The 13,415-nt window shown below is 37.6% G+C and overlaps 1 protein-coding gene across 4 annotated transcripts in view; it reads left to right on the forward strand.

Moving 5' to 3' along the window:
- The window catches only part of RIC1 (RIC1 homolog, RAB6A GEF complex partner 1), a 46,880-nt gene extending 35,418 nt beyond the window's left edge, over positions 1-11,462 (forward strand). For 3 of the 4 annotated variants that reach the window (XM_005488160.4, XM_005488159.4, XM_074533490.1), the window contains 10 exons: positions 869-1,007; positions 2,078-2,194; positions 2,973-3,701; positions 4,026-4,184; positions 4,295-4,428; positions 5,414-5,700; positions 6,503-6,697; positions 8,467-8,644; positions 8,774-8,962; positions 9,260-11,462. In XM_005488160.4, coding sequence (XP_005488217.1) covers positions 869-1,007; positions 2,078-2,194; positions 2,973-3,701; positions 4,026-4,184; positions 4,295-4,428; positions 5,414-5,700; positions 6,503-6,697; positions 8,467-8,644; positions 8,774-8,962; positions 9,260-9,545 — 2,413 coding nt within the window. In that variant the 3' untranslated portion in view covers positions 9,546-11,462. Of the gene's footprint in view, positions 1-868; positions 1,008-2,077; positions 2,195-2,972; positions 3,702-4,025; positions 4,185-4,294; positions 4,429-5,413; positions 5,701-6,502; positions 6,698-8,428; positions 8,645-8,773; positions 8,963-9,259 lie in introns of those variants that run through there. The other variant, XM_014267833.3, reaches the window with a different exon arrangement.
- Positions 11,463-13,415: the final 1,953 nt, after the last annotated feature.

Here is a 13,415-nt window from a genome sequence, read left to right on the forward strand (position 1 = left end):
TTCTCTTTATGCACAAGTTCATGAGTGTTTTCATTTGCACACATACTGATAGGCCCGTGCAAGGCAGAAGTAGGTAGTGGCTGGTGTATGCACATTTCCGGCTGTCTGAACAAACGTTCCTAAATTGTGGGAACTTGAAAACTGAATATGAATAGGACAAAAAGGGACTAAAAGACACCCACATATTTGAATATTTTAAAATAAAACATGTTTGTAATATTAGAAGCACTAATTACTGAAGGGAAGGTGGCAGTAGGCTTGCAAAGATGAAAAGGTTTGGTCTTGGTGAGGTGTTGAGGAATTGTTTTAGTACAAAAGGAGTAGCAACGTAAAATATTCCAGGTGCTTTCAGACAATTAAGATTAGTGAATCTAAGGAGGAGATAAAGATTCAGAGATTGGGGGCTTAAGTCCCTATGTAGGTTACGTTTCTTACAGTTATGGTATCTTCTTTTTAGCAAGAAAGGACCTTTTTGTGGTAGAAAAAAGCAAGTTGTTGGTGAACTTCAGAGAAAAATATTTTTAATGCTTTTAAAAAAGCTCTCAGCAGAATCCAAACCTGGAAACTGTCTCATTGAACAGTCAATAGAGTCATATTCTGAAGTATCTGATATTGTCTTCTATCCACGCATATTTGTATTTCCCAAAGTATCGAGATCAGTAGCCCATTTTAGGTTTGTTTGGTAACTTTATATAGAGTAGATATGTGGGCATTTCTGCTGGTTCCTGATTAAAGGAATGTCATTTGTTCCATAGAGTAAATTGTTTGCTAAGGGTAAGTTGCTTATTTTCATTAGGTTTACTTTAAGGTAGTTATTTCATGTTAAGTACTGTTGTAAAATTTCTAAATGTAGTCATTTTCCTTTCAGTCTTAATCCTACTGCCAGTATCCAAATTCTTCAAGAAGTATCCATGTCTCGGTACATTCCTCATCCTTTTCTTGTAGTATCTGTTACGTTGACATCAGTGAGAACAGAGACTGGCATCACCTTGAAGATGCCTCAGCAGGTAACAGATCTCGAAATTTGATAAAATTGGTGCCTGAATTTGTTAGCTTACTCCTTAAATGTTACCTGGCTGATAAATCAGTCATGAATCAGTGACTCTTGTATATGGTAAAATCCAGAACGTGGTTTTTTCTGAAGTTCACTATGTAGACATGCTATGTGGGAATTGGGGATAAGGGAGTGGATAGAGACATAAGAGTTTAGATTTTATTTCATACCTTCTCTTCTTAACTTGTAAAATTTGAGACCAAGTCTTGGTGAACAAATTAAATTTAACTCTGTCAAGGATATGTTGCTCTATCATGTATTAACAGTCAAAAACCAGAGCAATCCATGGCATCGGGAATTACCTTTCTTGCAACAACATGTCCATTACTCAAAGAATAAATAGAAAAAATGAAAAGATGGCATTCTGTGCCTCATATGACCCTATGAGGCACTCTTTGTCAATTCTGCAACAGCCAAACAATAACTTAAGATGTGAAGGTCCCTGTCTTAACATCATAATTTTGTCAGAGCTCTGAAAGAATTTCTACATGCAAAGAGAACGTGGATTTTTGTTGTAAATAAAAACAGAGTAGACTTAACTGAGCAGAATGCTTTCTTGACACACCTTACTAAAACAATTTTTCTCTAACTGCAGCTGAATAAAAGTTCAAGATGCTGTACAAGTGTGGCTCAGCTCTTTTTGGCTCAGCTCTTGGGTTGTGTACCAGTGTAGTCTTTGCAGTCAGATACTGGCAATCATACTGTGATGATACTGATAAGAATACAGAGTTTTATTTTTCTTAGAATGCTGGTGGATTGCCCATTTTAAGACACATGGTTGGAAAAAGTCCATATTAAACACATGGAATGAGTTTGGTGAATAAGAAACCTTCCAGTATTTACTCCTTTGCACAAGAACTTGTTCTTGATTTTTCTGAGTCCTTCTATATTGAATTCAGCTGTTAGTCATCTCTGTAAAGTAGGACATTTAATTTACATTTTTCTGGGTTTTTAATGTGGTTATGAGTAAAATTATAATTCAAAAAGCTTAAATAATTTGCATAATATTCTTTCTATCCTTAGGCTTGTGAAGCTGAAAGTATTATGCTTAACTTAGCAGGACAACTTATCATGTTGCAAAGGGATCGATCTGGACCCCAGATACGAGATAAAGATAACAATCCTAATCAAAGAAAGCATGTGAGTACATATATGTGGAGTACTGTGTATGGCTTCAAAGATGGCAGTGATGGAAGAAGCTGTGCAAGAGAGTGGTCCAGACATAAAGAAAATAAGACTATAAGCAAGGCAGTATTTATGCTTACTGATGAAATTGTGGGCTGGAAGTATATTAGCATTTGCTTGTGTTCACTAGTTATATTGAAAAGAAATAGACAAGTTTTAAGAGTAAAGATACTGCCCAAAATTTCATATGCACCAATAACAGAAAATCTCTAGTCTGTCCAGAACTGTTTTGTGTGTTTATGGAACGTTATCATTTTTTGCAGAGTACATTTACAGAGTTCTTGGCAATAACAACAATAGAAATCAATTACTGAAATCTCAATTCTTCTGAGCTGATGAAAACCAATTCTATGTGAAACAAGCACATTGGGAGAGTGAAATTTGGAAAATTCAGATAGATTTGTCAATTCTAGGTTGGACTTGGGGGCTACCTGAAGAAGCAGAGAACAGGTTTTTACTTTTCACCTTTATTCTTATCTCTCTGCTTCCTGACTAAGTATTAAGGAGGTTAAAAAAAAAGTGTCTTGAGTTAATATAGGTATTAAGTGGTGTTTTGTCACATGCTAGCGTGCAGATAAGAGAAAAGCAAATTTGTTTCTTCTTTGTTAGAAGAATAACAACATATGTATGAAGACAGTACTTAGCTGAAAAATAGAGTTCTTGTGAATAGGGTAAAAATAAAAGGAATAATGAATACTTTTTTTTTTTTTTTTTTTTTTTTCATTTTAAATAGCTGCCTTTTTGTGCTCCAGTTGTCCTAGCCCAGTCTGTTGAAAATGTATGGACTACTTGCAGGATTAATAAACAGAAACGCCACTTACTGGAGGCTCTGTGGCTCAGCTGTGGTGGGGCAGGTATGAAAGTCTGGCTTCCCCTGTTTCCCAGAGATCATCGAAAACCGCATTCCTTTCTGTCAAGACGGATCATGCTGCCTTTCCACATCAACATATACCCATTGGCTGTTTTGTTTGAAGATGCCTTGGTTCTTGGTGCTGTTAATGACACTGTGCTCTATGACTGTTTATACACTCAAACCAGTGCTAGAGAACACTTAGAGGTTCTCTTTCCGTTCTCCATTGTTGAGAGAACCTCTCAGATCTACCTCCATCACATTTTACGCCAGCTCTTGGTTAGGAACCTTGGTGAACAAGCCTTGCTTTTGGCCCACTCCTGTGCCACATTACCATACTTCCCTCATGTACTAGAACTGATGCTCCATGAAGTGCTGGAAGAAGAAGCTACCTCGCGGGAACCTATTCCCGACCCTCTCCTTCCCACTGTGGCGAAGTTCATTACAGAATTCCCCCTCTTCCTGCAGACAGTTGTTCATTGTGCTAGGAAGACAGAATATGCCCTGTGGAATTACCTTTTTGCTGCTGTTGGAAACCCGAAGGACTTATTTGAAGAGTGCTTAATGGCCCAGGACTTGGACACAGCTGCCTCTTACCTTATTATCCTACAGGTAACAGCACCAGATATATTGCAAGAGTACTGATATTTACTAATACTGCAGTATTTTAAAAATAATGTCATATCAAAGTTATGCATGTTCAATAGATCTTTAATGTAACAGTTTTCTGTTGATATTATGTCCTGTTATGAAGGGTGGTAAGATCATGCAGTGTAAGTAGTTAGTTTACTGTTTTAAATGGGAAAATTATAGCATGAAATTTATTGTTTATAATCTTTGGTATACTCAAATGTGAAGTAGTCTGACTTGACTTACTAGAACTTCAGATCTTCTATAGTAAAAGTAAATCACTTAATTATGCTTTGTTGCTTGCAGAATATGGAAGTACCAGCAGTTAGCAGACAACACGCTACTCTCCTGTTTAATACTGCCTTAGAGCAGGGAAAGTGGGATCTCTGTCGTCATATGATTAGATTTCTTAAAGCCATTGGCTCTGGAGAAACAGAAACACCCCCAGCTACACCAACAACTCAGGTTTGTGATGAGAAAAGAAAATGCTATGCATCAAGCCTTGTATGATTAATCTTCATATTATATATCATGTTTGGTCCTTTCAGTGTATGTTTTGGTTTTCTTGATTTTAGGAACCTAGTTCAAGTAGTGGTTTTGAATTCTTCAGGCATCGCAGCATTAGTTTATCCCAATCAGCGGAGAATCTCCATAGCAAATTTAATCTGACAAAAACACTGAGTATGCCCTCTGGCCCATCTGGAAAAAGGTAATGTCTTCTCGCTGCCCACTTTATTAGGTAGAGGACTAACTTCTTACTAATTTAAGTTATAGAAAAAAATTATTTGATGGATATGTCCTAATCTCCTTCTACATTTTTTGCATTTTTAATTTCACAACTTTTGTACTGTTTGTGTCTCCTAATATTCTTGGGAAAATATATTCTCACACATGTAAATACATGTATTTATGTTTATATGTGTGCACAGGTATGCTTACATGGATATTGCTGACCCAAAGACTCTGAAACCACTGGATGTGGTACATATTGCATATGTAGTAATTTAAGTAGCTAGTGAGATCACGTGCCTCATATTTAAAGGACTTGTTTTTCTGAAAAATACATTTTGAACTGCTCACAGTTCACAGCATCACAGTGTACTGCTCTGCTACCGTGCACATCTTGATCTGGCACTGTGTTTCCAAGCTACAAATAGAATCTTTTATGCCTTGGGGTGAACCCCTCTAAAGCTGCTGTATACCGACTTGATATTGATAGGTATTACAGTTCAGAAGTAGGATTGAATTGAAATTATTGTCTTTGCTTTGGCATTTTTCCCCATCCTGATTTCTAAAACCATCCTAGTATAAATTCTGAATTTAGGAATTTTTTAATAGAGAGTACTGTCTTAAAGGTTTGGATAGGAAGGGCTGTGGGCCAGTACTTGACTATCTCTCTAAACTTTGCAATGTCATCTGCCTTTTATCTCCTACTTTACTTTTTTCTGCATTGCTCATAGTTTAATGTTCTATAAAAACTGCTGCTGTCGTAACTTAAATCCTTTATTTCACCTACCTGTTGAGGCAGTGGGATCTTTTAGAGAATACAAACAGCAAGGAACTAGGGAAACTGCTTCTGTTGTATTACAGAAAGCTCCCCTTCTACTACTCTGGTGACTTGATGTTCTGCAGTTGTGGCCTTTGTAACTCAGCTTTATCAGTGTTCACTAGGCTGTTCTGTGCTGTGTGTGTAGGTGGAGTAAAGACAGTGACTGTGCTGAGAACATGTACATTGACATGATGCTCTGGCGGCATGCTCGGCGTCTGCTGGAGGAAATCAAGCTGAAAGACCTTGGCTGCTTTGCTGCACAGCTGGGCTTTGAGCTGATCGGCTGGTTGTGCAAGGAGCGAGCCAGAGCTGCCCGTGTGGAGGATTTTGTGTGTGCTTTGAAAAAGCTACACAAGGATTTCCTCTGGCCATTTCCAGTTATACCAGCTTCATCCATTAATTCACCTTTCAAGAATGGAAAGTACAAGACAGGTACAGTAGCATCTGAGTTTGATAGATTTCAAACTCAGATTTCCCTCCTGCAATGCTACATCTGTGAATCTCAGTCTGTTCTGCCCCTGTTTAGCCAAGATAAGAACAGGCTGAGGCTTGCCACCTGCACAGCTTTCTCACACAGAGTGTATTTTTTGAAGAGATTCTGTTTAGCATAGATGGTACCTCTTGTGTGATTACCATTTCTGTTGAAGTCTCCTGCTTTCTCAGGTGTACTGAATTGGACATCACTGTAGATGTTGAACTCAACATGGAAATTACTTCAGTGTAAATTCTGCTGCAGAAAATTACTAAAATCAATATTCTTTTGTAGTCTGTTGATGAGCTTTTGATTAACTTCTTAAAAAATAAATAGTAATGTTCCTAATATTTGAAAGTTAGATGGTAAGAACTTTGAAGACTTCTAAGCCTCCTTTATGTTACTGATCTCTCAGTTCACTACCTTACCTCCTTACAGCAAAGTTGACATTTGCTACCGTATCTCCATATGGCAAGCTGACATTGCTGCCAAGTCTTCCTCTTTTTAGTAACAGCATCATTATTTACTTCTGTTGATGTTAACACTTTATTACATCATGCTTCTTTTATGCCAGTGCTCTCATAAAAGCTGGTCAGAAATTCCTGAAATGCCTAAACTTGCTGCATTCCCTTGAATTTCATTAGTCCCCTGAATATTGACTTAGATGCAAGTTTTAGCTTCCTGAAATGCCTGGAGAGAACTGTCTTAATTTCCTTCTGGATACTTGCATGATTTTTCTATGGTGTGTTTTGATTTTTCTAGCTGTGGGGGAACAACTACTAAAATCTCAGTCTACAGACACCTTTGTAAACATGGAAATGGACACAGGTATTTCAAACACACCTCGCAGTCGTAGCTGGCTTGGTACTATCAGCTCTTCTCAGAGAGAAATTGATACTGTTTCATCCCATGGACCACACATGCAAGATGCATTCCTTTCTCCTTTGCTAAGTAAAGGTTAGTCACTCTTCCTTCTGTCTGCACATTGGGACAATGTGAAGTGTATGCTTATATTTTGATATTTGCGTGTCACTGTTGTATTGTCCCTTCTCAACTACTGATAAGAAAAATTGAGGAAAAAAAAAGAAGGGACTTACTGAAAAGTGAACTGAACTTTTTACAACAGAAAGGTAATGTCCATGTTGTACATCTCTAAGTACATGAAGTTGAATGTGGAATAGATATTTGCTGAAGTTTCTATCTGTGGTGATAACTTGAAGTTCAGTATTTTTTCAGTCTGGATAGGAAGAGTGTCCTACATTGTGGTTTTTTGTTTCCTTGTCTCTTGCATAAATCAGCCTCTTGCAGGTGTTGGAACAGCTCTAATTGCATGAACTTTGTGCTTTTGGGTTTCCTAAGAATGATATTAGATATAGTACTTATTGAGGAAATTGAGGAAATTAGAGATCCATATAGCTGTATTTTTTCCTAAGGCTTTATGTAAATTGCTTATTAAAAGGTGCAATGTATGATGAGCTTACTAAAATAGAAAGTGTACTTTGTATATACTTTTTTCTGAACACAGAAGGATATGGGAAAAGTTTGTTAGACCATTGTAGTCTTTTTAAAATTTTGTATACTTCCTCTTGTCCTTGAGCATAGAGTGTTTTCAACTGTATCTAAATAATGTGATTTCCACTCCATTAGGGCAAAGATCTAAGTACACAGTGTGAGCTACAGTTTTTTTTCCTTAATTTTTACAACTGTAGAGCCTTCTGTGAGATTCAGGGCATTTGGAGATGTTTGCTGTCTGCTTGGGCATGGTCTCATTTTATTTTCACTCCTATTTCTCTTGTTTTTTAAATCTGGAGACTGCAAGAAAATAGTTACCTTTTTTCATTGCATTGACTTTACTGCTGTCTGCCACTACTGGTCTTTATATAAACAGGTATATGTAGGGTTTTTTTCTGAGCTGGATGAAGACCTTTGAGTTGAATGTACTTTTGAAGCAATTTATTTCTAAAGAAACTAAATTAATAGCCTTCAAAACATTGCAAGCTGAATTCTAATAAAAATTTCATAAATTACTAATCCAGCACTGGTATTTATGGGCAAGAAGATAATCAAATAACCTTTTGACTTCCTGAACTTTTTCCAAGAAAAGATGCATATGCTTTAATATAGAAATAGTTCTCAAGAGTAGGTGCCTTCATGACTCACCACTGTAATGTTTTTAGCTTTGTTACTTTTCCTCTGAAAATTCCGTTACGGCATCTGCTCTTCATGTTTTTACTGGAAATACTTATTTTTGTATTTTGTGCTGGTAAATATTTACATTACAAAACATTTGAAATCTTCATAGTTTTGTGTGAAGAAAACAATTTGATATTGAAAATTCATTTTAACAAAATTTAAAGTTAAATAAGCAGAATTTTAGACAGACTGTAACCCTTGCTGGACCTAATTCTAGGACTACAGTATGCAAGATGCTGTGTTGGTGCTTTTATGATGATTGCCCGCAGATACCTAGGATGCCTTACTGATAATAATTCTCCTGAATTATTTTTACTGGATAGAAAAACTATTGCAGTCCTGCAACATTAGTTCTACCATCCAGTGTGACAAGAAGAATGCTGAAGCGGGATGGACAATATCCCTGAAGTAACTGTGATGCACCGTAAAGCATTACTGTTTGTCAATTTTTATAGGAAGTAGTTCAGAAATTCTGAATCTTACTAAAGTAAGTAGTTTCTTTTTTCCCTTATGTTTCTGAGTGTTTTTGATAGGTGATGAATGCAGCATTGGTTCAGCAACGGACCTGACTGAAACAAGTTCCATGGTGGATGGAGACTGGACCATGGTGGATGAAAACTTCTCCAGTCTAAGCTTAACTCAGTCAGAGCTTGAGCAGCTCTCTCTGGAGCTGGCAAGTAAAGGGCCACACAAGTCACAGGTGCAGCTCCGGTAAGTCATGACACCTTTGAGACTGAGAATTGCTGGCTTGCAGCATTTGGAGAAAGAAACAATCTACACAGTCACACGGCAATTTTTGTCTTGGGAGTAGAAAAATAAACAGCTGTTCTCTCCATATAGGTATTTGCTACATATCTTCATGGAAGCAGGATGTCTGGATTGGTGTGTTGTCATAGGCCTTATTCTCAGAGAATCTTCAGTTATCAACCAGGTTTTCAGTATCATGCAGTCCTCTGATATTGATGGAGAAATCTGTCAGAATATTAAGACTGGCCTAGATGCTGTTGACAAGTGGGCTTCTACAGATTGGTAAGTGTTACTTTCTGTTTTCATTTTCATTTGAGCTGTAGATATTTTGTTACCTAAAAAGTAACAAAAGTTATTACCTTAGCCTTATCTGAAACTTCACTTCAGAGAGTTGTAATGAAACTGGGAAAAAAAATACCCAAAACACAAACCAAACACAGAGGAACCAGATTTCCAACTTTTATTGTTTGATCAGGGTTGCCTTTTTCTCTTTATTTATAAACATTTCTGCTTTTCAGGCACATGACAGAAGTACTAATTTTAATCCATTTATGGTGTTTCATCCCATTCTCCTCCTAGCCCTGGGTACAAGCCATTTCTAAGTATCATCAAACCACAGATCCAGAAACTAAATGAAATAGTAGAAGAGCAAGTACAACCAGAAGCATTTCAGCCAGTGAATCCATCTAAGGTTCCTGAACAAGCGAACCCAAGAGCTGAGGAAAGCAGGACTTCCTCTAGCCACGGCACTAATCCTCAGAGTGATGCTGGAAGCAGCAATGCAAGCAGACATGAAGAGGACAAGGCTAAGGCAGAGGATGAGGATTCATTCCAAGAAGGCAGTTATGACTGTGTTGTGTCTTAATGGAAGGTGAACAACTTCCATTTGTTCAGGTGTGAAAGGAAGCAAACCAGCTCTTAGATCTGCTTCTGTGTTTTGGATTTGAACTCTTTTTTTTAAAATTTTGTTTGTTTGTTTTGGTTTTTTAATATTTCAATCTTTGAAATTTTTAGTGGGGATAACTAAACACCAGTTTCATCAGATAATTTCAAAAGGAGGCATGACTCTTTTTTGATGCAATGGCCAGACTGCAGCTTTACATTTTGATACTTTAAATAGTGTTGGAGAGTGAACACCCATGGAGACAGATTCAGGCAATGTTCATCAGTACTTTTACGTCACCAACACGTTCCGAATGAACTACTTACATCTGGCTTGAGTTTAAAAGGCAAAGAGGGGATTAAATATAAAAACTGTTTTCTTTGCAGCTTGCCTGCCTAATAAATGTCTGATCAATGCAGTTCAGATTGGTTTGATACCGGTATTTTGTATTAAAGGACTGTAAAATATATTGTATGTTTTTGTGAATAATCTTGTACAAATACTCAAGACTGTACCATATTTGGAGGCACCTATGTGTGTTTGCATGTTTCTAGATGACTAGTAAAGTTAAAGCAGAGTTGCACTTCTTTCTGGATGAGGCATACTTTACTGACCTAACACTGACACAAGGTGGCTTACCTGTTTTTTTACTGCCACTTAACAGATCTTGTAGTTGGGTTAAGGGACTGCTGAAGGTTATTTATTTAATTGTAAATTCTTTTCTGATAAATTGATTTTTAAAATGTAAATAATCATCATATACTCTTGCTATGGAAAGCTAGTTTAACAGCTCATACTTAAACATTTTTCAAACATTTTATAATATGCATACTTCTAACTAAGACATATTTAACTTTCATACAATGTTATGAAAACCTGGCTGCAGAAGTCTGTTGCTTTGAGGTACTTATTTTTTCTAGCTGCTGTCCCTATGTAATAACTACCTGTAACAGTATTAATTTAGATATTAGCTTGTTTGTACTGTGCAATCTGAACAAAAATGCAACATTACTCATTTTATACACGATAAACTAGTTTATTTTTTATAACATCATTTAATTACTGACATGGACCAAACTAGTCATCGTAGGTAGTTACAGCATCTGTTGCTTTTCTAGTGTAGTTACTAAATGCACATCCATTTAAGCCCTGAAATTAAGACTATTCACAATTAAGTTTTAAATGAATTGTGGTTTCATCATCTTTATTTCCTTCGTAGATAAGATCAAGTGCTTTAAAATGTACAGATATTAAACTGTTGCTTTAGAATGGCTTTTCTAAGCCAATACAACCAGTACAAGTGCAATAATTGTGAGTATTACGTGGAAGCTGGAGCTATTAATGAATGCAACTTGAACTTCATTTTAAGAGTTAAACTTGAGACTGAAGTTAGATGAAAGAAACGCAGTCTGAGTTCCAGCATTAAGCTTATTCTGCATTGTAGCTACTGGTTACAGATAATGTCTATCATACCTACAAGCCTGTTGTGACCTGACGTCAAAATTCATTATTGTTTTAAGGGGATAATACTTAAAGCTTTTTTTATGATAAAGAAACCTGCTTAATCTATGTTAAAAGAAATAAAAACTGTGCTTCAAGTTAATATTTTTCTGTGGTTCTGTGGTAATGATGTAGCCAAGCCCATCCTGGTCAGCATTCTGCTGTTCAGGTTTTGGATCTGTGCAAGTAAAACATTAACTGATATATTAACATTCTTAATATTCATATCTTACTACTGTCCTACTGTTGTTTAGCAGGTAAATCTTTTTAGTTGTGAAATTTTAGAAGTTTGTACTTCTTTAGTAGTAATTATCTCTATGCAAATCTTACATGCTAATTTTGTATTTGGATTTCACTGCTGTTATACTTGTAATTAAAAAACAAATGTATTCAACTTTACTTGAAGTTACTCCTGTGAAAAAGAACTATTTCTGACTGCAAGCCATTCAGGTAGGCCATCTCAGAGAGACAAAGCTCTCAGAGAAACCACCTGATGAATTGTTTTTTATACTCCTGCAGCTTGTTTTTTACAGGATGAAGGAACCAAGCCTTTGCCTTATTAGTGCATCTTTGAAGTTACATCCACCTGCTGCTGTGAAAAGAGATGTAGTGGGTTTAGGTGGCAAGGGTGTGGTGGCAAGGGAGGGCTGTGTCAGACAGGGCCAGTTCCAACAAACATAAGCTGGTGCCTCCTCTCTGTTATGTACTTATCAGGGAATAAAAAATGCTGTGGAATATGTGTGAGGAAGAGTCCTGCAGGCAGCCAGGCCCATAATGGAGGAGCAGGCAGAGATGGTCCAGGCACTGGAACAGAGATTCCCTGCATCCTGTGGCTCAGTGCAAGTAAATACACACATTAAATTATATACTAACAGTCTTGCTAATTGGCCTCTTACTGGTGTGGTACTGCTCAGCAGCTCAATCCTCTCAATGATGAGGAAGAGGCAGCCCACTGTGGAGCACGCTGGAGCAGATACCCTCAGTGGCAGCCTTGGAGCACCCACACTAAGCAGGTGGATGGATGAGCCCTGAAGGAAGCTGCAGCCCAAAGAGCCCACACAAGAGCACATTTCTGGCAGCAACTGTGGCCCACAGGGATCCATGCTGGAATAGTCTCTTCCTGAAGGACCACCCCAGCAAGAGGAGAATCCACTCTGAAGCAGTTTATGAGAGATGGTATCCCATGGAGTGGGGACCTCATGCTGGAGCAGGGCAATAGTGAGGAAAGGAACAAAGCAGAGAGGAAATTTTTCAGACTGACCATGACCTGACTCTTAACTGAGTTAATCCAGTTCTTCTACACCACCGTGAGAGAGAAGGCAGAAGAATGAATCTGGGAAAAAAGGGGAGGTTGGGGGAAAGTGTTTGGTTATTATATTTTAATTAGTAATAAAATAATTTTCCCAAGACCAGTCTGTTTCATCTGTTGTGGGTACCAGTGAGTAATGTCCCTGCCTCAACCCATGAATTTTCTCATCCCATTTTCTCCTGGTCTGCTGAGGGGAGGGTCAGCTGTTTGACAGGTACCTATCAGCTACCCAGGGTTAACCCCCCACAAAAGGTCTCGTCATCCACAAATGTGCACTGTTTTAACTAAAGACAGGAAAAATGGGCCACTTAAACAGTTGAGGATAAATATCTTTTTATGAAATTCCAACATGTTGACAGTCTTTTCACTTTGTGTATACAGCTCACATAAAACTGGCTGATGTAAGATCTCCTTCACAACAATTTGCACATCATCAAGTTTTCTTGATCTGTTTCTCATCCTATGCAAAACTCCCAGAAAAACAGGAATACTCTGTATTCTTTGCTGTTAGATCCTTTCACACCAGGTATGCCTACAAAAATGCTTGAATCAAATTGCATTTCTGAAGGTAATTTTTCACTATCATTTTTGTCAACCCAGGTAAGCTAATTTTTCCTCAGCATGTTTTAGGTCAAAGAAACGATTTCAAATGGTTTTCAAGCTGCAGTGTCTCTAAGCTACAGGTTTGAGCCCCACTGTTAATACCTGAATTCATAATCTAGCCAGAAGCTGTACAAAGGAGGTCCTTTTCATAATAAACTGAGGGGAGAAGTTGTGTGTGGCTATAATGATATTGTAAAAGATGATGGGTAACTTGCTGAGGGTGGTAAGCTGGATTCAGCTGGATGGATTTCCCACAAGTAAGAGGGAACATAAAGGCAACAGACACAATCTACTGTTTCAGCTTCGTCTCCTGCCCTAGAGCTGAACACTGCTGAAGTACTCTAGCAGGCAAGGACAGGAATGGCAGCACAGGGTGAGTGGTGTAAGTCATCCCAGTGTTTAAGCAGAGAAAAGAAAGATACAAACTTGTTGAGTGTTCT

Source organism: Zonotrichia albicollis, chromosome Z (genome assembly GCF_047830755.1).
Source record: "Zonotrichia albicollis isolate bZonAlb1 chromosome Z, bZonAlb1.hap1, whole genome shotgun sequence".
NCBI lineage: Eukaryota > Metazoa > Chordata > Aves > Passeriformes > Passerellidae > Zonotrichia > Zonotrichia albicollis.